General features: G+C 42.8%; 1 protein-coding gene across 1 annotated transcript in view; it reads right to left on the bottom strand.

Annotated features, from left to right (window-relative positions):
- PKHD1 (PKHD1 ciliary IPT domain containing fibrocystin/polyductin) overlaps nucleotides 1–24,515 on the bottom strand; it is a 242,386-nt gene that overhangs the window by 24,439 nt on the left and 193,432 nt on the right. Inside the window, exon 60 of the mRNA XM_090136629.1 lies at nucleotides 5,627–6,644. Within this exon, the coding sequence (XP_089992755.1) occupies nucleotides 5,627–6,644 (1,018 nt within the window). The remainder of the gene's footprint in view (nucleotides 1–5,626; nucleotides 6,645–24,515) is intronic.

Below are 24,515 nucleotides of genomic sequence, written 5' to 3'. Positions count from 1 at the left end.
CTTCTTGATGCTGTTCCCACAGTATCTGTCCCTGTTTCCACTGCCTGGGCATTCTCTTCTCGCTCTTCAGTTTGACCAGCAGGTCCCAGTTCAGCCACAGCTGTCTTTAGCTTCCTTTCCTAAGTAGCTTCATCAGGGGATGGAGAGCTCTTGCACACTGAGGAAAGCTTCCTTAAAGATCTACCAGCTAAGATAAGAGATGTTGGCCAAAAAGGGGGCTCAGCTATTTGTATTTGAAGAATGTTCCCAAGATACTTACAGCAAGTTAACTTCATCTGAGTGCTCCAGATAAAGCACTGATAAAGCCTCCAGTGCTGCAGCTCTGGGGTTAGGGCTTTTAGCATCCTGCCTTGCCCACCCTGGGAGAGAAAGTATGATTCCTACACAAGTAAAAAAGTTGTCCCCCCCCTCCCCCTTTCTTAAAGCAATTACATTCAATGGCCTGCCTAAAACCTGCACGAAGGTTGTTGCCAGGGTCAGGATGTGTCAGCATTAATGCAGTTTGCATCTCTAACTCTGCCTGCTTGAGTGCATGCTGTGTGATATGGCAATGAGTGCTGACTTATCCTTTAGTTCTCTGGATTGGTGCTGCTATCTGAATGAGCAGTTCCTTGACAATTTGCTTCACTTTTACTGCTTGAGTCTCAATCAATGTTAATTCCTTTATTCACATTATCTTTCACATGCTACCTTAAACACAGCTCTTAATAAGGGAAGATTAATGCCTGCAAATTTCCGTATGCAACATGCTAAAGTTCCATCAGGCATCAGTGAACTTTCTGCTCCATTTTGGGGATGGGGACTAAATGGCATCTGGAAGACTGTCTGGCTTTTGTATTTCTGATTCTGTGTAAAGACACCCACAGAAATTTGCACCATATTTCTGTTGCTGTGCTCTCTTGTACTTTTATATACATACTGATATGAGGAAAACTTTGCAAGAGAGAGATTCCTGTCTATGAATACACTGCAGCATACATTTAAACACAGACATATACTGAAGGAGAAAGCTATGTGATCTCTATGCATCTCCTCCCATTGTGCAAGGCTGCAGCACACACAGCAGTCGCCCCTTTCTGTGAGCCAAACCGGTGAGCCATGCTTGAAGCAACCTCAACATAGGATTTATATTCAAATCATGAGGGGGGGGGGGGGAAGCATTTAAAATCAAAAATCATAACGGTCACATATATCTTTTCTTTCTAAAGGCTTGCCAATGTGATGCACAGGCTCACAGTCTTGCTACCTGACTGCAGCAAGGTTTCCCAGGCTCCATTCAGCCTTGCTGTCCTGAGCTGCAGGATGAGCAGGCGGTCTCTGCTGATCAAAGGCCTTTTTGTTGTTGGCTGGAAGCAAGAGGAGCCACAAGTCTGAAGCCACAGGAAGGCTGGCCCTGCGTGAGTGCAGCTTCTGTGAATATCTGAGAGCCCAACTGGATTTTGCATCACTCTGAGGTGAAAACATTTCTCTTTTCCTTCCACGGAAAAATACATAGGTATACTTATCCTGACTTGTAATCCCAGACCCATTATCCTTGCCTGTGCTAGCATGTACTGCCTAAAGAGAGACAGATAGACAGTGGGGATATTACATGTCCCAACAGGAAAGCCCTGATTTCATTTCACAAGTTATCTGTGGCCTTATTGCATCAGAAATGTCAGCCATGAGTAATCCCAGAAAGGCTGTGACTGATGGGGAGCAATAAATAACACAGGCAGAGGAGCCCACACTGCTGTGTTTGTACAAGTGTGGAGCTGGTTCTCCCATTTGGTAGTTAGCATTCTCTTGACTATGCATCCCAAGTCTTCCCCTAGTGAGATGGTGAGTATGCAGCTGCAAGCTGGCCCTGCTCTTGTCCTTATAACAAAACATAGGGCCCTGCTTTGATTGCTGCTGCTCAGATTGGTATCAAAGAGCATGCTCAGATGGAAAGATAGGAATAACTTCCCAAATGCCAAGCAGTTGATCAATCTCCAGTGCAGTGAAAATGTCATCTGTGCTTGAAAATATGTAGCTGAAAAGCTTCTTTCCTGGCATGCAGAACAGGGTGATCCTCTCCTCTAGGTGATCCCTGCTTACCTCCCACAGTGACAAGAGCTGATGGCCTCAAACTGTGCCAGAGGATGGTCAGCTTGGATATTAGGAAACATTTCTTCTCCAAAATAGCAATGAAGCAGCTGCCCAGGGAGGTGGTGTGGTCACCATACCTGGAGGTGTTCGATGTGGCACTGAGGGACATGGGCAGTGAGCATGGTGGGAGTGGATTGGGATTGGGCTTGGTGATCCTAAAGGTCTTTTCCAACCTTAATGATTCGATGATTCTATCTTATATCAGTGTGTTCAGTAACCTATAGACTTCTAATAGTGTTCTGCTGACCTTATCCTGAAAAACAACAGCTTGCTCCTGACTCACGTTGTAACTCACGTTGCTCCACTTTTTTCTCCTTTTGATCCGATATCAGTAACAGACAATGAATAAGAGATCCTGTAAATGTCACACTCTACAACATGTCTTAGAATAGCATAAAGGATAAAATTTTGCTACCACAGACTGCAAAACTTCCTACAGATTTTGCTGCCAGATTTTGTGGTGTCCTGCATCATAACAGAAGCACACTATTGAAAATAGTGAAGCTGGATAAAAAAAGATTGTGTATCTTCAAAGTTTGGACTAGTTTATCTTACAAATAACAATTTCCCACTTGTGCTAAAAATGGTACTACTTAGAAAGCAAATCAAGTCAAAACAATGATTCTTATGTCCCCAGATAAGCAAACCCTAATGAGGGTTCACCACTACTACAAGCCACACTGTGCCTAGTGGAAAAGTTAAGCATGTGAATAGCACCTCCTATCACCAGCAGACAGCAGGATGGTATTGGGGTCAGTGGTAGAAAGTTAGAGGATATGGTATTAATTAGAGAAAATAAGTCTTAGACAAATTCAATTTCTTTCTATCATAGATGGAATATGCTTATACTTGGGTAAGGCTCAGTAGTGCACAACATCAAAAATAACATTATGCAATATCAAGAGAGTACACAATAAGGTTGCCAGGCATCAAATCCCATGTCCCCTATTAAAAGCAGATGGGATATTACCTTTTTCATATTTCCCATCTGCTTTTAATACAGATTCAGGATCTGAAGCTGAAATATACTGCTGTCTGCTCCCCTCTCAGCCTTGCTCCTCTCAGCTCTCTCTGCAGATAAGGGCTGCCATCTGGGTTTGCAAATAGAGGCTGCAAGAAGGCTCAAAGGAGCAAGATGAGGACAGAGGAAGGAAGGACAGAAAGGACTGTTTGTTGCTGTGGAGGAGAGGAGAAAATCACCTTCAGAGATTGAGCCTTGGCACAGAACATCAACAAAAAATTACTACAGACAAAGCTGACCTACAACTAGTTAACTGACAGAGCTCAAAAGGTAGTTCCCACTGGGAAAGTCATTCTCAAGTGCAGGGCTGTTCTTCACTGTTCTGTTAAAATTAGGTGCAGGCCTGATGCTGTACATACCCACACACATATGTGCATACATGTATCACAGAAATCACAGAATCATTGGGTTAGAAGGGACCTTTCCAATCCAACCCCTTGCTAAAGCATGTTCCCTACAGCAGGTTACAGCTCCAGAGAAGGAGACTCCACAACCTCTCTGGGCAGCCTATCCCATTGCTGCCACTCTCACAGTGAAAAACATTTTCCTCATGTTTGTATGGAACTTTCTGTGCTCCAGTTTGTGTCTCTTTTTCTGTCACTGGGCATTGCTGAGAAGAGCCTGGCCCGTTCACTTGACATAATTTCCTCTTAGTGAGTCCATGTTGAATGATAACCTCTCTTTCTTCCACTTGCTCGGAGATAACATCCCGAATAAGCTCCTCCATCACATCCCATAGGTGGAGCTGAGGCTGATGGTGCCTGACTCCTCCCTCTTGACCTTTTTGAAGACTGGAGTGGCATTGGCTCTTCAGGCACATCTCCTGTTCTCAATGACTTTTCAAAGATGATAAAGAGGGAAATTGCTTCTGCCAGCTCCCTCAGCATTCATGGGTGCATCTCATCAGGATCCATGGTTTTATTTGTGCTGATTTTGCCTAGATCATATCTGACCACATCCTCCTTTCCCCAGACCGTCTCTCTCAACTCCAGGGTCTGGGATTCCTCATGGACAGTCTTAGCAGTAGAGACTGAAGCAAAGAAGACATTCAGCATCTCTGCCTTCTCAGCATCCTGTCACAAGGGAACCCACCTCATTCAGCAGTGGGCCACATTTTCCCCTGTGTTCACTTTGCTACTGACATACTTAAAAAAGCCTTTCCTGTTGTCCTTGACCTCCCCCACAGAATTAATTCCAAGTGGGCCTTAGCCTTCTTTGTGGCATTCCTGCAGGCCCTGACAATATTCCTGTACTGCTCCCAAGTTGCCAGACCCCTTTTCCACATTCTATAGAGCTCTTCTTCCATTTATGTTTTTTTTTTCTATGAGCTTCTTGCTCATCCCTGTGTGTTTCCTGCCACCTTTGGCTGATTTCTTACTCTTAAGGATGCACTGATCTTCAGCTTGGAAGAAGTGATGCTTGAATGTCAACCAAATTCCAGGCCCTTTCACTGTTCTAACCTTGGGATGCCTCCAAGTAGGTCCTTGAAGAGGTCAAAAGTGGCTCTTCTGATGTTAAGGGTTGCAATCCTACTTATTGCCTTATTTATTTCATTTCCTCATGAAATGACTATCTCATGGTCGCTGCATCCAAGGCTGCCCTCAACCTTCAAGTTCCCAGCCACCCCTTCCCTGTTTGTCCTTACAAGGTCCAAAAGCACACCTCTCCTCATTGTCTCCTTCACCACCTGCATCAGAAAGTTATCTTCCATGCATGTTATATATTATGTATGCAAATATGTATATACATTACTTACAAAATGCAAAATTGCATTTTTTTTTTTTTTCTGGCTTTAAGTATTAAAGCATATGAATCAAGGTGGTCAGGCACTGGGATGGGCTGAAATGGTCTGCCCAGGGAGGTGGTGGAGTCACTGACCCCAAAGGTGTTCAAGGAACATTTGGACATTTGTTGAGAGACATAGTGTAGTGAGAACTATTGGTGACAGGTAGACAGTTGGACTGGATGATCTTGTAGGTCTTTTCCAACCTTGGTGATTCTATGATTCTAAGGTTTAGGCCTGTGAGTGATTTAGGGCAATAACTTGTCTACCACAGCACATTTCTGGCATGACATTTACAAGCACTCATAGATTTAATTGTTAAGAAGTTAAGGGCTTTAGTAGTTTGAACTCTTAAGAATCACTGAGTTTACCTACTACTTTATAATTTCATGGCAAGACTTGCATAAACTCTATTCTTGGATTAAAATATCATGGACAGCTTTATACCACATAGACATCCATGAGTACCAAGAAAATGCCATGATAATTGGGCTAGATCAGAGTCAGGACTCTAGTTAATACTTCACCACAGCTCTGTTAGGGGAACTTTTTAATGTGCTTTACCTCAGTCATATTTCAGTAAATGGGGAACTTACTCTGTATCTTATTAAGCAGGTCAAGTGGTTCGATTCACTCAACCCACTTTAATCAGCATCAACAATTTTTTTAAGATACTGCAGGAGCACACTTACCTCCTATTATCTCTTCCTGAGAACAGTAAGTCAGGCTGATTCACCATTAGAGTATCAACTGGTAAGCCCAGGGCTGTCTGAAGGTCTCCAGTCTGATGAGCATTGATAATTGCACTAGCCAAGATCTTTAAACTGTCAATTGTTAAGGAAGGCTGGAACTCATTTATTTGGTGGCCTGGTGGATCACCAAATTCAAAAATCAGCACTTTTGATGGACCAGCTGCATCAGACGGCTGCACAACTCGAGCATTTACAGTCCCTCTCCCTCGTTTCTGTGATCCAGATCTGCTATGAAAGGTGGTGCAAAACGTCATGTTGGGGCAGTGATATTTCTTTTTGCTATCATTGTCTGAGATGACTTTCAACATGCTTTCACCTCCTGGCACTCGATGGACTATTCTGACTTGGTCATGGCCAACCTGCAAGAAATCAGCCAATCGATGCATGATATTTGCCTCACCCTCTTCCCCAGTGGTCTCAGTCACAGTGAAAGCCACATGAAGAGAAATGCCAGTGACTATTTCTACAGGCTCCTCTTCATGAAGGAGGACATAGAGAAGATTGTCCTCAAAGCTAAAATAATTGGTTCCTGCCCCTTCATTCCATGAGAAGGAAGATGGAGTTGGAGAAATATATTTCCCTTCAGTGAAGACACGAAGGCTGAGGGGTTCGTTGTAGAAAATAGCAAGGGGCAGTCTGGTTGAGTTCTGCCCACTGAGGAGGTAGAGTCTGAAAATCAGAGGCGTTAGGTGTGGGAAGCAAACTGTTGTGAGTTTGGAAGTTGTCAGTACAGAGAAGAGAGCAGAAGGATGCTGTGCAGAACGACATGATGCATCTGAAGCTCCATCACTGAAGGTATCCATAAAGCTGCCAGTCACTGCTACTACTGGAAACAGCTCCTGCTTGACCATGCTGGGGTCTAAATTTTCCAGGATGACAAATGCATAGTCTGTCTGTTTGCAGAAGTAGCCTTGTATTGAGGGCTTGAAGATACACTTGCTGTCATCTCTGTAAATTCCTGGAAGGACAAGTAGAGGTGGGGAAAGAAAAAAAAAATATGTATCAGACGTCATCTGAACAGTTTGTGCTACAGCTGCATGTTTTCCCATTTGGTGCTCAAAGTCAGGTGACTAAAATTCTAACTAATTGCAGGTGCTAACATTTTAAATAGTTTTGAGAAGTCTGGACACTATTGGTACTAAACAGATGGAAGCTACATCTACATGAAGAAGACCTTAACCTGAAAATAGTTGAGAACCGGTAGTACGTGGGCTGCTCTGAAAGTAATGCCCTCTATTTTATGATGTTTATGGACGTTGGTGGGATGACAGTAGAGGTGGAACCTTCCCAGCAATATTCTATTACATGGTTGTTGCCATGTGACACATGGCAGCAGAGGGGCAGTGACAAGACGTGGCATCACTCCTATGAGTCAGAGTCAAAACAGCAATCCATGGAGTGAATTCCCCATTGAAGAAAATGCTAAAGACACAGATCTCAGTAGGTAAAGTGATTTGCACTGGGTGATCCTTCTGGATTTCCCGGAACCCAGACAAACCATGAACTCAATTAGCTACATCACGGTGCTGATTAAGACTTGAACTTCCAAAGTCAGGCCAGAGAAGACAACCTTTCTCTTACAGCCCCAATGACAGTCTGAAGACCACGGACCACATAGCTCATCTTGGCTGGGCCATCCTACTACACCCACAGTCTAGTCTGAATTTTGCATACCCTAACTTGCACCTGTTCAGGCTGAAGAAAAATGGACTGCCTGGACAACATTTTCCTAGCAACAATGCTATCATAATAGCTGTGGAATAGTGAATCATCTCCAGTTGTGCAGATTTTTATGGTCAAGGCATGTGGATTCTAGTTCATTGCTAGTGATAATACACGGCTAATGGTGGTGACTTTGTCGAAAAAGTGTTTTGTAGTTGAGAACTTGCTCTATCAAACAGTGCTATTGTGCTCTCTGCATCTGTTGTAGTTTCCGTGGAAACAAATAAGAGGCAATACTTTCAGAATGCCTTACACACATTTGCCCTCTTCATTCTAGACACTTAACTGCGCCCACTGTTGAAGGAGTAAGTATGACAGAAGGACAATTGCTCAAAGTCATTTGGACATCTTAGGGTAACTATACCTATAAGTCTGACCCATGGGAATGCAAAAGCAACTTTAGGGAATACTTCATGTGAATCTTTTTTTCATGAAATGTAACAGGAGCTAAGACACTTCCATACATTCCAGAATCTGCAAGCCAGTCCTTTTGCAAGTGTCTGAGGAAATGAGTCACTAGAACCCTTTTATGGATCTGTGCAGAGGAGATATAGTCCATGCAGTCCTCTGAGTTAGGATACGTTCCATCTGATCAAATATAAGTCTCTGCTTTAACATGAGAGAAATTGTGCCTCAGGCCACAGTGATGAGATCATCACTGATTATAAAGAGAGAATAAAAGTAAATGAGTTCAAATACAGGCACCAACAACATAAACACTTCTGCCCGAAGCATCCTAGGAAAAGATGTGTGTTTCTGTTTTTCCTTCCTTCCTTCAAAACAAAATCAAAGGAGGAATTTGCTGCCATAGCCAGCTATAATCCTCCTTTCCTCCCAAGCCCGCTCTCCCCTAGTTAGCTGTGCTTGTGAGTGCATTAGGCAAATCTCAGCCAATGTCTAAACTTGCTGAGCTCCTTGTTCAGTAGTTCTGGGGGCGTGTATACAGACCAGCAATGTTTAGTATTAATGATAAAGAGACAGACATCCGTGAGAGCCAGAATGAATAAAAGGGCATTTGTCTTATTAAAGAAACATCACGACTGGGAAAGTCATTACTAGGAGAAAATGACAGGATGCTGGAAAAGAGAGGAGCTAGGAGAAAGCAGGCTGGATCCTGCTTACTGCCACATCTTGGCGTCAGAATCCCGTGGACATTTACCTATGACTTATTTCAAGGGGATTCCGCATGTGCAGACTCAAAGAGCATTTCTCACTCCATACATCACAGAGGAAAGCAGTGAAACTAAACAAACCTCACACGCTGCTCAGGAAGGAGGTCCCAGTGAGACAAGATCTATAGAAAAAAAAAAAACACTCTGTTTTTTGACACCACCTTGTTGTTTTCCCTTTTCTCCCTTTTTCTTAGCTTTGCCTTTCCCTTTCTAGCTGTTTTGCAATGGGTGTCTGGTAGGGGCAAAGGGAGAGGGAGCAGCACCTTTGTTTGGAAGCAGCACGCGGATACCGGCTGCAGCCCTGCAGCATGCAGCCAGCTCCAAAGGTTGGCAGATCTCATTTGCTCTGCTGGAAACGTTCAAGTCACTCCATCTCCCTGCAGAGACACGGGACCTGCTGATATTTTGGGATTTCCTAGGACTTCCCTTTGCTTTGCCTTTGCTCACTTCCCTGCACACCCATGCATGCACACGCACTGCTGCTCGTCTCCTTCCAAACGGCCTTATCTGCCACTCACAATTTCTGCAGCCTGCAATTTTGATCACTTTTAAATGAAACCCATGCTGGCCTTAGTAATCATAATGTCATTTGCAATTTACCACAAAACACGTTTATTCAGTTAGTAGCACATTGGAGAAAGAGAACTCCATATGAACTCGCCGCTGAAGCCCTAATCTGATTATTTCCTCATGAAAATCCAAGCAGGGGTGCTTGTAAGAGGGGCTTGAGAGGAGAGGGGAAAAGTGAGGCCTGGCCACAGCTGACTCTCATAATCAATGGGAACAGATAAGCGACACGGTGCGTCAGGGCCAGCAGCTAATCCGCCCCAGGGCTTTCCTCTAAAAAAGGCCAGGGTGGACAGGGCTTAATAAATACTGAGTGACCACCGAACATTGAGCTGACATGTGCTATTTACATTGGCAATGAGCAATAACAGTGATAAATTCCAGAAGCTCCCCTCGTTCGTAAATGGGGTGAAATCAGATTAAACGGGTTCTATTTGTGCGCGCGTGTTGCGTTTGCACTTATGTTAGAGATGGGAAAAAAAATGGGGGGAAAACGAGAGAAATCAAGCATGTGTGAGTCACATAGCAAAGGGGGTTGAAACTCGATGATCATTGTGGTCCTTTTCAACCCAGGCCGTTCTATGATTCATTCTATGAGTCAACTGGAGACCCTAGGAATGGGTTGGAAGATGGAGGAGAGGTTGTGTGTCCTGCTTAGTGCATGAAAGAGAGAAATAGGAGACAGGAAGCATCTGCGCCTTTGCTTTCTGCAGATTCCCTTACCATCGAGCCCACATTACTATTTAATTATAGATATACACATGCACGCACACACGGCCACACACAAACATATATATCTATATGAGATTTGAGCACTCAGGTTGCTTCCAGGGCTCCTGACAAATATTAACTTTGTGTCAATATTTGTCCTTCCTGTTGTGAAATGAGGATTTTCCACCTCATTTCACATTTGAAAAGAAAAATGTGCCGAGGGGGCCCTCTTTGCTTAGGAAAAAAAAAACAAAAAACAAAAACAAAAATAACAACAACAACAAAAAACCAGCCAACAACAGCAACATCTCATATCCTTTATTTAGAAAAATGGAGCGGGAGGGAAGGAGGGAAGAGTGCTTTTAAAATAGATGTTTTGACTTAAAGGCACATAGAGTCCTTTGCAAGTCTCCTGCCTTTTCCCCAGTTCCCCAACGCCAAATAAATAAAATAAAATAAAATAAATTCTACATTTAAAATCGAATGAAATACATCAACATTAATGATTTTCCCCTTCAGGTTAACACCACCATTTCCTTCAATAATTTTTTACCCGTTTCATGATAGATCTCACAATTCGTGGTACAAGGAAAAATACAGTAGGTTTTTTTTTTTTGTCGTTTTGTTTTTTTTTTTGACAAAAACAAAAGGCAACGTCAGGTTTTTATCAAAATAAAATAAATCTCCCGCAATTTTCTTTCCATCTGACTGGATTTGCCCGTCAGTTATTTCTAATTTAACTACAATTATAGTTACAAAAATATAAAAGCAAGCAGGGGAGGGAGAGGGAAAGGAGAGATAAATGGGATGCTGTTTAGAAATTGCGATTCATTGGCCTTGGGCTGGCCAGCACATATCTTTGCTGAGGGGGAAATATTCATCAGCATTAACTGTTCCTTTTGACCCGCTGACATTCAAATGTGAAATAAGAAAGGCCCAGCAACAGGACTTGGGAAATGTGGCAGTGTGCAAAGGTAAATTATTCTGAGGTCAATCGTTTTTGTCGTGCAAAAGGTTTTCTACGTTTCTTGAGCTCAGATGTCCCCTGTAAATAATTTTGGACCCAATTCTTCTATCCAATCCCTAGCACAGGCTCCTCGTGCTTATGTGCTCATCCTTTGAAACCGATGGCATTCATCTTGTAAATCTTCGTGTGCAGAAGTGCAAGTGAGCCTGCCACCTTCAGCAGATGTTGAGACAAGTCATTCCCCATCATTTTTAGAAACCCCACTGATTGTAAATCAGGAATATCATGCAACTGAATGTACCAGTGTCCACACAGAGGGTAAAGATACAGGTAAGCCTCTTCTGCACAACTAGCAATATGACGAGAGGGAATGGCCTCAGGTTGCACCAGGGGGAGGTTCAGGTTGGATGCTAGGAAAAATTTATTCTCTTTTAAAAGAGTGGTCAGGCAGTGGAATGGGCTGGTCAGGGAGGTGGTGGAGTCATTGACCTGGAGGTGTTCAAGAAATGCTTAGATGGGCTGCTAAGGGACGTGGTGTAGTGGGGAATTACTGGTGTAGTGGGTGGATGGTTGGACTGGATGATATTGGAGGCCTTTTCCATCCTTGGTGTTTCTATGACTCCATGATAAGCAATGCCAGGAAGTTTTTGCACGTAGTGTGTGCTGGGAACAGACACATGGCAGTGCATGGAGGTGAGTGTGATTGCTCATACGTTTGTGTAAGCACATGTATGTGTGAGACAAATGCACATAAATATATGCACGTGCCAGGGACTGTGTGCATATAAAAGCAGAGTGTCTGCTTTAGGCCACTAATTCTTTCTCCTAAAGAAAATGATTTTCGAAGGAAATGAGCCTCGTAAGATCACACTATGCGTGAGGTTTTAAGTTTTCCTGGTTATCACTCCTTCATAAAAACCATTGAACTTCCTAGCCAATTTCAGACACGTTTGGGGACTCAGTGATACTGTGTTCCTACAAGTTCTGCTGAAGTGCATGCCCAAGCAGAGAAAAGATGGTTATTAGTGCACGCACAGAAAGACTGTAGTGTAAGCTCACCAGTACCACGAACCCTGGGATCTGCACTGGTCCTTCCCTTTGCCATACATATCCATAGAAAAACAGGTGTAGTACATGAAATATTTGTTCTAGTTCTCATGCATGGATATGGTCACACACATTGATTAATATTTATTCATTATGAAATAAAGTATTACGTCTATCTTTCACATACCTATGCATGTATTATGTGAGCACTAGCCCTTCAGAGCTCACCCATGCCTAAGAGGTAAGCAATACGTGCTATAAATAAGAGTATATCTTCCAAAGTTATGAATGAGAAAGTTGCAAACTTTTTCAGTTCCCAGATAGTATAGTAATATATCGATCAAAAGAAATGCACAAGTCTTCACAGGAGACTCTCGAGGCACATCTAGGCTAGGATGATCTCCAGCAGTGGTCAAAAGGAAATGCCTAGAGATTGCATGAGAACAGGATATGTTTATAGCAATGCTCTCCCAAAATGTTCCCCAAGCTGTCAGTTTCAAAGCTCTGGAACTCATTGAATTAAAGATAACATCTTCGGTCTTTGCGTTTGAGAGAGAATATCAAACTCAAAGAATATCAGAAACTTTGAGAGGATAACCTAGGTATATCTTAAGCCCTCTCAGGTGAGATGAGTCTGATAATCTGAGATGCCCAGCCTTGTGTCAAACTGCTTATGGGGGCAAAGCATTTCTAAGATGCCATGCTGCCACCAGAGGAATAACTTGACTGTCCATGCCTTGAAGATAAGACTGGAAATGAGATTCTAAAGGCATTCCATCCACGAAAACCAAAGCAATACCAATGCTATGGCCAGCTCTTCGCCCTTGAGCTGGCATGGCACACCCTGCACTCTCAGAGGGACTGACCATCCAGAAGGTAGTGGCCACCTGCAGATAGATTTTTTGGACAGGCTTCTTACTTGTCCTAACTTCTGGAGTGAACTCAGGAATGTTTTTGTAATCTGCTGGGTTGCTTGTGATCAAACTTGGCTCAGAGCAGTTCTCTTGATGTAGCAGGAGCAACCAGGGCGATACTGCACCCATTCCCAAGCACTTTTTGACTCAGGAGAAGTAGGTATCAAGTCCGCTTCTGCTATTGTCAGCACCATCCCAGAGCAGCTTGATCATCAGTTTAAAAAACTCTCTTAGAAAGGCAGAATTAGAGAGGATTTTTGTCCTGTTACCATTATTGATTGGGGAACCTGAGTCGCTTTAGCAACTCAGAGTCTTAGCAACACAAAGTCCCCCATGATTTCTACTCAGGGAATAACTCTAACATGCAGCCAGAGGAGACGTAAGTTGACATTATATTGTGCACAAGAGGAGAAAGGATCAAACTGCTGAATTACTCTTGTCCTTCGTGATGCAGAGAACACTCACAGGAGAGCAGAGCATGGATCACCACAGGGCTTGGAGGATCCATCATTGCATAGCAAAGGGGTTCCGACTGGGGGATTTGTATAGCACCTAGGACCCAGGGCTCTGACTAGAGCTTTTTAGATAGTCTCATGAAACAAACAGAAAAATGTAATTAAAGTGTTCCCACAATTTTATGAATCCGCAACCCATCATTCAAGGAGCCAAAAGGAGGCATTCAAGGCCAGGCTGGATGTGGCTCTGGGCAGCCTGGGCTGCTGGTTGGTGACCCTGCACACAGCAGGGGGTTGGAACTGGATGAGCACTGTGGGCCTTTTCAACCCGGGCCATTCTATGATTCTATGACAGCTGGGTATGGGAGGGATACTGCCTCCCAGAATAGACAATTAAAAGAGAAGAACACAAATGGAACTGTCTTCCTGCCCAAATTATTTCACTTTTGAAAAAATCAGCTATTCTGCAAATGCCAATCTGTTTCTTATGTTGCCACCAAAGCTCTTCCCCATTACATTTCCCCTCAAGTCGCTACTGGTTTCCTCCAGTTGCATTTAAAGCCCAGAAGGATTTTTCTCCTCTCCCAACCCAGCAAAGCCATTGCATGAATCTTCAGATAAAGCACTCTGCTCGATGCAAAGGGGCAGCAAGCAGCAGAGGTTTTTCCGGCATGGTTCCAACCAGCCAAGGAATGATAACACTGCCACCACCACCCCAAAGCAGAACAGCAATTTCATCAGATTCCAGACCCCCAAAATGAACGTGGCTGTGCCATGCACTGCTCTGAGCTGCAGATATAATGAGTTTTGAATGGGAAGTCCCGGACACAATAAATCTGTGCCATATGTGACCATTTCCTGTGTCAGTTCCTTTCTCATAACCAGTGGAGGCTTTGCCCTCCCCCTTGCTTTCCCTTTCATGACCCCACACCAGGGCTCTGAAATCTTTCAGGGGCTGCTTATGGGCCTGGGGCCTTTCTACAGCAGTTGCATAAATAAATGAGTTTGACAGCAAACATCGTAACGGTTAGCAGCAATGTGTGCTCCACACAAGTGCCTGCACTACTCACTGGAGAAATGGAAGAGGGAAGAGGTCGTTTTGTTACTGCAAACAAAAGTATGTTCTCTGACAAGTGGTGAAAGAATTAGTCAAATAAACTTGAACTCTCTGAAGACCATCGCTGCCAGGTTTTGTTACGGGCTGGAAGGTTCTCAGCTTCCCTCTCCCTTCTTGGCCAGCACTTACTGCAAAGACAAATCATCCTTTTCTTCTGCAAAAATAAAGTTCGGGGGTAAAATGAACGGCCTCGAAATAAAATCTGCAAGGAACTCCATTTTACTATTTATTATTATCATTTCTTCCCAATGAGAACAGGTCTTCGGTCCTGGGAACAGACTCTAAAAGAGACTGATTTTCCATTACAAATGAGCCAGAAGGAAAACACCACATACCTGTACATTTTGGAAGTATTCAAACTAGAATTAAGCTTAAGATTGCAATTATTTCTATGAGTAAGTCACAGGAGTAGGAGAGAACAGACCAGAGATGATCATTTGCCCTAAAACAGTTTCCCCCCTTTTTTTTTTTTGTTATTCATGAGCAAATCAAACGTTTTGACTAAATAACAAAATTATGCTAAGTTTTCAGGTTGATCTGAGAAATGATTCTGTTCTGGGACTCTGTAAATTTTTTTCCCTAAAACTATTCTATTGAAAAGCCCTTTTTCCCCCAGATACACCAACGAAGCAATGGTATGAGGCAATTTAATTAGCATACTGGAGTAGTATGGTCAGCTTGTAGAAGATTCATAAAGATAAGCAGGAAGCAAGGAAAGGAGGTTGGTTTCCTACGTCCAATCTGAAGAGAATGAACATATACATGTATATATATATATATACACGTATATATATATAAATAAAGTGTTTCCAACTGGGAGATACAGGTTAGAATTTTCGAAATCATGTTTCTAGTTAAAACATTAAATAAATAAGTAAGCAAATAAATAAGTAAAAACCAAGATCCTGAAACCTAATGATCAGTAATTAGTCAGACTACTATAATGGGAATTTTTTGTTAGTGAGTTTTATTAATTTCTCTTGGGAGCAATGCAAGTCAGCATATGGGTCAGACAGGTGAGGTGAGTTCTTGAGTTCCCTCCCTACATGGTCCAATAGTTTTTTGTCAGCAGCCTCATTTCTGTTTGTTGGGTTTCTTTTCCCCTGTTTTTCCTTCTTTCTTTTGCTCAACTAAATTATAGAAAAAGTTAAAATGTTGTTTGTACCTTACTCAGCTGAAGACCTGTGCTCATGATAGAAAGATTCACAAGCACAAGAGTATGTGAGACACATCAGTGTGGTTTTTAGCAATATTAGTCCTGTACTGGCTCTGAAGTTGAATTTTAAGGCAGAAGGAGTTCATTACGGGTACAGACAGCTATATTATACCATGACATATTTATGAGAATGAACAGTAATAGGAGGCAAGTACTTTAAGCCTTAGAAGTCGAAATGAATCTGAGAGCGTAGTGCAGAATCTGAACACCTATGAAAACATACAAAGAGATAAAATTTGAGATACAAAGGCTAGAGCCATTACTAAAGCACATGGAATGGGATTCATCGCATTAATTTTAGCTGCTTAAATGTTAAGCATCTAGTCTAAGCTAATTGTCTTGTCTAGCTGCTCATCTAGACAGTAATCATTAGAGAGAGACTTTTAGAGGGTCATTTATTCTCTCTTTCCCTTGGATGATTGTATCACATCTGGAGATATCTGTCTCTAGTTCTATATGGGGAAGCCAGGTAGCTAACTTGCACTGAAAGCACGTCTTTTGGACAGCTGAGTGAGGTGACATAAACCTACTTCCTAATGATGTAGATGGGGAAGCTTAGAGAAGAATGAGAGTTATAGGAGTTGGTATTCATTGAGCATTTTGAAATTAGTGGGAGACTGTTGCTCTGTGCACACCTCTAAAGTAGTCGTACTCTGGTTATGAACAGGGGAAAAGTCAGAAAGCAGAGAAATAGCAAAATAATAGCAAATGAGACATTTGAGCAAACAGCGAGAGCCTATAAAATTGATTTCTAACCTCTGGAATCACAGGATGAAGGGAGGTTTGTTTCAAACACAGCTCCAAAAAACTCCAGTGCATTCGTAGGCATAGTCCTAAAGCACCATACCTACAATGAGCCCCAGGAAAAATAGGTCAGAAGAGATTTCTGGATGTTCCTTAGCTCAGTCTCTCACTCAAAGCAAGGCTAACCACAAAGTTAGATCAGGCTTCCGAGGGCTTTATTCCAAATTATAGTTTATCTGCTGCTAGGCTTTTATACATCTACTGGGACAGATTTCACTCTTTGGAGTATGTCCAGAGAAACCACCAGGGTTGAAAATTACTCAAGCAAGGTCTGTGATCATAACAGTATTTTTATACATAAGATCACACACATGCAAGATGGTCTGAAGAAGCTTTTGAGGCTTGCTTTTGAAAATAGTTTTCAAAATACTTTTGAATATAGTCCTGTGTGCTTATTTTAGGCAATCCAAGCCCTGTTCTTGTCCTTTTAGAATCCTCTGGACAGACAAAAAAGGAGGTTTGGAGCTGCAGGATCTGTTGTGCTTCACAAGATAGTGTTCTCCATCTCCAATATAACATCGAAAGAATTGAGTCCTGATTGCATGGTATGGTGCCCATGTAAGGAAAAAAATAATAACTCCACAGGCAGAGCATGGCAAGCACCCATGAAGTCCTGAGTGTCCCACTCTGACGGGTAGGCATGGCTCCTTTTGCATTTTATTCCTGATTTACTAGTGAGTCGTTTGAAATTTCAGACAACCCTTGGAGTTATTTTGGCCAGGGAGTATATTTAAAACTCATTGTGCCTAATGTTGTCCTTCTACAATTGAGAAGTAATCAGGAAAGACATGAAAATAAATAGACAAGTGAGAGGCAAAATGAAATATGAAGTGGCTAGAAAGGAGTCTGCTCTCTAATGTATTTTTTCAGCTTATTATTGTAAAAGCCCAGAGCAAAAGAATAGCTTTGAAGAGTCTTTTGTTAATAGTGGCAAGGTTGTCTTTTTATTTTTCTTAACTTTTTATTTATTAGCCATGCTGCACATGGTACTTCCATAAGTGATGGCTGGGTTTCAGTTACAAGAACTTGTTTAGTCTGAAAACATCCCAGCCTGCAATGGGAAGCTGAAAAGAGAAGTAACAGCCCGCTGTCTGGCGCTTGAAGGGACTAAAACTGAAACCCATTTGCTCTCTGCTTCTCCCTGTGATTTCTGGTGTTTGAGCTTGCAAAGGTTTGGATGTCTCTGTTTGGATGTGTAAAATGCATTCCCAGCAGGCCACTTCCTCAGGTGGTCCATGCGATGACAGCTTGATGCTTAGGCCAATGTAAGACAGCTGAGATTCTCATCCTGTCTGAGAATAAAATCATAAAGCTGCATTCCTACAGGGGGCAAGGATCTCACGCTGCAAATTGCAGATTTTCACCCAGAGGGTGGTGAGGCACTGGAACAGGTTGCCCAAGGAGGCTGTGGATGCCCCATCCCTGCAGGCATTCAAGGCCAGGCTGGATGTGGCTCTGGGCAGCCTGGTCTGCTGGTTGGCGACCTGCACATAGCACGGGGTTGGAACTGGATGAGCACTGTGGTCCTTTTCAACCCAGGCCATTCTATGATTCTATGACTGCTGTACAGACTTACTCCTTAGCTCCTTAAAATATGACAATCAGTAACATCTTTGAGACTCTTAGCATTGGGATGCTAAGCGTTTATTTACTATTGCCCCAAATATGTGGTTAAGCATACAAATGTTCAATTGCTACAAAACTTCATTCAACTCCATCATGTGGGAATATGCTAGCTGAGAGCAGGAAGCCAGGCAGGTGCATTAAGTACATTTGTTTCTTTGAGACTTTTTAGAGCTTTAGTGCTGGTGAACAAAATAGGTCTGAAACCAAGTTAAGATAGGCAGAGCAATATAGAATTGCCCAAGGCTGCTGAGCTTAGGCACTCTGCTGGTATTTACAGGATGCTCTTCATGCATAATAGTCTATATTATCTAACCTTTCGTGAAAAAGAATGACAATATGGACAATTTTGGATCTACTCCTTTTGACGTTAACACCAGTATTACCAGACAACATGATATCATTGAGCACGAGCATGATTTTTATTTTGTTACTCGATGATATCAGCAGTATCAGAATATTCTCTATTTTCTGGACGGCTCAATTTATAAGCTTGTGTGGCATGCTACCTGTCTGGCAGAAACCTGAAAGGCTGTTCTGCTGGTTTGGGCCATCAGAAAGCAGCTTTCAGATCCCAGGGTGCCAATAAGAGCCAGTTAGTTTAAAGAGCCTAAAAAGAACCCATCTGGTCGGTTCTGCTCAGTTCTCAGGTCTCACCTAGCCATTGCAGGGGACACCTAGCTGAAGCCTTATAGGTTATGCTTGTATCCTCTGAGCATGCAAAGGTTCATTCTAGGCGTGGACTACATTAAGTACTAAGTACAAAGAGTAATTCAGGTAAGCAGAAAGCAGATTGGCCCGATCCAGTCCTAAATTTTACACTGCCATATCAAGACATCTGGACTGTGACCACTCATGCAGATTGAATGTTAAGAAAAATTTCTTCTTGAAAAGAGTGGTGAAGTGCTGGAATGAGCTGCGCCGGGATGTGGGTGAGTCACTGTCCCTGGAGGTGTTCAAGAAATGGTAAATGTTCTACTAAGGGATATGCGTAGTGGGTAGTAGGTGGACAGTTGTACTAGATCATCTTGGAGGTCTTCTTCAACCTTGGTCATTCTATGATGCTATGATTCGCTCTCTGTGAAGACCACAGGAATGCCTTTATGTATAGTTTCCCTGGGAAAGAGCTTTTAGCAGAGATTTCACTTCCCAACCCAAGTCCTGCCCAGCAGCACACTACAGTATGTCAAGCACTTGTTCAAAAGTGGTCAAAAATGCATTCCCATTTTCCTGCAAAGTGTGTTCTCCTGAAGTTCAAGAAAAGTAAACAATTCTGACATTCCTGGGGTCTGTAATATGAATACCCAACCAAAAGGATGCACTGTGGAAAGGATCCCCATGCTGCCAGTGACACTGAGGGTAGGAGGAACAGGAGGGAATCTTTTTGTCGTGCTTTTTTTAGGATTATTTTTGCTCTTGATGGCTCACATGGCACAAATACTCAGACAGAGAGACCTCAGAAGTAGAGATCTGAATTTAATAAAGCTGTCTGGAGGGGGAGGGAGACAGAAAAGTAGATCATGGAGATAATACAGGCACAGATAGGAAAAGAGAAAAAGAAAGAACATTAGAGCTGACTGGTAATGACGTTGTTAGATTCAAGTGACCAGAAGTGAAATATTTATCAAAGAGGTGGGACATCAGGTCCTTATGAAGAGAATAATAAAGAAAAAAGAATATTTATGATTAGAGTATACGCTTCCATGCTGCTACAGTGTGGAAAGTCAAAAGGAGAAGAAAAGCAAAGATAATGGCAAGGCACAGCAAGGCAACTAATTTAGCTGCATGATTTCACTATAATTTCAGTATATTGATGTGATCCTTTAAATTCAGCACAGGTACATCTATAGCTTGCAAGAATTGAGTCACTGCTTAGAAGAATATCCACTTCCAGTGTAATAGCAAATTTCACAGATTACTAAGAGGAGAGAGCCAGTTTGCTTCTACATTTCTGCAACTTTTCTCCTATTTGGGCTTGGAGAATAAAAGTTATCTGAAGGGTGAGCGGTTGGAGGAGGAGGGTCCTTTTATCCCTACTGACATCAACAGCCCTCTCTGTCAAGGTACCAACATGACATCTTATAGACCAAGATGTCCTGTAGAGGTCTTATAGACACATGGCCAAAGCACCCACCTTGGGTCCCTTTGCTTTTCTGTCTGTTAGGAAAAGCAAAAAGACACCAGGGGGAAACTAAATGCAGACAGATAAATCTTTAATGCACGCATTTAATTTTAAGAACATGCTGGGCACTTCAGTGCTGGATGCTGGAACCAAGAGAGGGAGTTTATCCCATCAGCCCTGTGTGACCCTGCTTCATTGACATAATGTTGGTCCTGCCGATTAAAGCACTGGGATCATAGCTCTGCATTTTCCTTCTCTTTCTTACTAAAATTATTGATGTGCTTTGTACAATGTGTAATTGCCATTATCGTGTATACGCCTAGAGCATGTGCAGGGCTGGAACTGAAATAAAGAAGCAAACAAAAATCATGAGATAGGAAGTCTCTGATGGTATGGTTGCGGGGGGGAACCATGGCACAGCGAGCTGAAAATAGGATTTGATACTGCTGTGAGTTGGTTTGATAGAGTGAGATTTGATAAGACGAGAAGAAAGGATGCTGTGATCCTCTGGTTTGATACCCTCTTTCTGTAATTCAGATTCCCAGCAAAGAACCAGATGCAAAGCACCTCTCTAAGCAACTCAGGTCCAAGCCTCAGCATACAGAGACATCTGGGAGCAGGTTGGATTTACACCACCTGCAGACCTTGCCTGGTATAATACATTCTCTTTTTACTCCCTCCCATTCTCTCTCTCATACACACACAGTAGATTTATTCTTTACATTTAATTTATGCAAGTGAGGCATGGAATACATTTCAGTAATGCCAATTAGATACGCACTAATTTCTTCTCTGTGAAATAGCAGTAAGTAATTAATCAGAATTTTGATCACAACTCAGTTGGCAATTCTAATTGCACTTGCCATTTCCACAGCAAATACAGAATCATTATCTTTTTTGCCTCATCCTCCCTTCCTAATCAGCCAGTGTGCTAGAAGCAAAACATTTCCAAGAACTAGATATTGTCTCAATCAACCAGCAGCCTTAATACCTTTGGACTGAGGGTTAGTGGGTTCAGTCTGCGGCTGTGTTTTATTTCAAGCTCCATCGTAATTTTAAAGTGAATAGCTAGTGGCAGGCTGGCTGCTTGCCTGGGGCTGGGGGGCTTCTGCCTCATAAAATTACAAGAAAGGACAAAAGCAAGTGGCTCTCACCATTAAAAACCTTCTGGGAGAGTACTAGAGACACCTGACCTTTGCACAAGTGTCCAGCAGGCATCTAGGGGGCATATGGATGCTGATCACATCTGTGTGGTCACAGCCTGCACCGCAATGGCGAGGCACCACGACCACATTCTTACTCCAGGTGTTACTGGCCATCTCAGCACAGAATAGGATGCTCGGGGAGACTGTGTTTAATGCTGGCAGAGTTTATACGATCATTTAGTGATCACCTTGTTCCACTTGGCTGGAACAAGACCTATTTAAGGCTAACTTCCTGAAAAGTGTCATGGCTGGGGTCTGTGAAGGCGGGACATCTCTTTGCTGTGTTCCAAAAAAGATGATAGGGAGACTGTCCTCAAATGGCTTAGAGGTGAAAGAGCAGAAAGAAAAAGGGAGATTTAAGACATAGGAACTGAGCCCTGCAGGGATCCGAAGGTGTACCTACACTGCTCTATGTCCAGCCTTTGGACACAGCCTGCACCTCACCTGCTGCTGCTTTGAGGAAAGTTTTCATAGGACCTGAGTGTCCTCCAACTGCCACAGAGTTATTTCTTCATCTGGGGCTGGGGGGAGGGCTGGTATGCTACACATGCTGCTAGCGTTAAAAAATCATAAAGCCTTCAGTCAATCAATCATATTCCAGGTCTACCTTCTGGGGTATAGCAGCACGCAGATGTTTTCCTTCAGAAGGCAGGCATTTTAAAAGAGATATTCTGAGGCTATGTCTACAGTAGTGAAGGCTTACATCTTGAGGGGAGAGGAGAGGAGAGGAGAGGAGAGGAGAGGAGAGGAGAGGAGAGGAGAGGAGAGGAGAGGAGAGGAGAGGAGAGGAGAGGAGAGGAGAGGAGAGGAGAGGAGAGGAGAGGAGAGGAGAGGAGAGGAGAGGAGAGGAGAGGAGAGGAGAGGAGAGGAGAGGAGAGGAGAGGAGAGGAGAGAAGAGAAGAGAAGAGAAGAGAAGAGAAGAGAAGAGAAGAGAAGAGAAGAGAAGAGAAGAGAAGAGAAGAGAAGAGAAGAGAAGAGAAGAGAAGAGAAGAGAAGAGAAGAGAAGAGAAGAGAAGAGAAGAGAAGAGAAGAGAAGAGAAGAGAAGAGAAGAAGAGAGGACCGACTCTTGGAATCTGAGCATCTCTGAAGATTGAGTAAGTCAATGCAGCAGAGATTTATAAGGACAACAGTCCTTATAAATCAGCTATGAGAAAAGAAAAGAAAAGAAAAGAAAAGAAAAGAAAAGAAAAGAAAAGAAAAGAAAAGAAAAGAAAAGAAAAGAAAAGAAAAGAAAAGAAAAGAAAAGAAAAGAAAAGAAAAGAAAAGAAAAGAAAAGAAAAGAAAAGAAAAGAAAAGAAAAGAAAAGAAAAGAAAAGAAAAGAAAAGAAAAGAAAAGAAAAGAAAAGAAAAATAAGAGCTTTGAAACCAAAGGCAGTAGGATACAATCAGTGTGGTACAAAAACATCAAATTCGACACAGATACATAAGTAATGGATGGTCCTGAAGAGACATTCTGGCTGCATCTTCACTCGTAAATTAAATGTGCTCAGGAGTATTTCCAGACACCAAAGCCAACTGACATGGCCTGGCTGCATTCACCTATCAACGTCTCTCATCTTTCAGAACAGGATGGATTCATCCAACATACCAATTGGGAACATTCCTTGGCATACATTACGTTCCATATTGCACCCAAGACTCGTTTGGGAGATCGTTAATTGGCTCAAGACAAAAGCATGCCAGGGGCTGTTCAAACAGTTCACAGAGCAGAGGATTGAGTTTCAGTTCCTATGGCCTGTCACTGCTTTATTTATTTTAACGTGGATGTGGTCTCCACCGCCACTAACGTCTGCCCCTGGAGAGTGCTGCTGTGACTGTAGATTTACCTGCAAAACCTACCAGAAGGAACAGGCCATGTCAGCTAGAGGAGTGCCTCAAACTGAAGGAACTGAGCATGGAAACCTGCAGCCATTATAAATCCTGATCCCCTTACAGAACTGCTTACACAGAGGTAAAGACCAAGCAGACACTGATGGAAATATCTGGCATTGTTGGAGGTGGCTGATTTTTTTCACAGCTGTGTCTTCTTAATCTGTTGCACACTTGCTGCAGTTTATGAGGTTGATGCTGGTGCTTTCTTCCACTAAAAAATTATTTTAAGCTGAGAAAAACAATTTGAGGCTGCTTACTGAAATAGTTACTAGTAAGGCAAGGAACAACTCCAGCCTAGTCATGATGAGGAATACCAATCAACAACCATAAAATCATGGCACTTCTAAATGTTAACTCCTTTCTCTATTCAGCCAGGGTCTCTCTTGGCTGATGATGCTGGACCTAACTCTGCTCTTCAACAGTAGCCTTAATATCTGAGATCAGGGAGGCTACAAACTCATGTGTTTATGGGAAATGCAATGCTGCATGATGCTGCTGAGTAAGGGCTCTCCCCAGCACATCATGCATAGGCAGCCCTTCCATCAAGATGCTCATCAAGATGCTGCATGCAGAGGGATTCCCCACTTGATATGTGCTAGAGAAGGCCATCTCTCCATCACAGAGGTGTCAGGGAGCCAAAAGTAGAGCAGTCTGAAGTTATTGTGGCTTCTCACTGAGTCTTCCTCCACGTTTCCTATCTGCTTTTCTCCATAGTGTATACGTTAGGGTTTGGATTTCTGGAGGAGAGATGATTAGATCAAGATTGCCACATGACTTGGGAGCAGTATACATACCTGCAAAGTGAGTGGGGGGCTGAGCTGATGCCTCCTGGCTTGAAAACAGGGACGTGAAGGGGCATAGCCAGCATCAGGCTGGGTGACTCCAGAATGTGGTGCTGTTACAAATAGCACTTTGCCTGGAGGCCCATCCAGTTGAATTAGAAAAAAAAAAGAGCCATTAATTAACTTGACTTAAGAGAGGGCTGATGCAGGGCAATGTGACCTTTTCTCTATGTCATATGCCACACGGATTTTAGCCTCCCACTGATGCTTTGTCACTGCCAGTCCTTGTTTTTTAGATCAGTGGCTTGCAGGGTGATGGTGACCAAAGGGATTGAGTCAGCACGAGAAAAGAAAGAGATGGCCTCGCTGCTTCAGTGAGGTACCAATATAAGCAGAATCCTCTTATCTGTCCTGTATCTGTTACACTGCATGGTAAATATATAAGTGTATATACAAACACATGATATACTACCTGTATATTCAATTAATATGCCCTAAATTGTGCCATTTTAGTAAAAAATGTACGGAGAAA

The sequence above is a fragment of the Phasianus colchicus genome, chromosome 2, assembly GCF_987193195.1.
Source record: "Phasianus colchicus chromosome 2, bPhaCol1.hap1.1, whole genome shotgun sequence".
Taxonomy (NCBI): domain Eukaryota; kingdom Metazoa; phylum Chordata; class Aves; order Galliformes; family Phasianidae; genus Phasianus; species Phasianus colchicus.
This window is presented reverse-complemented; position numbering and strand designations above follow the sequence as displayed.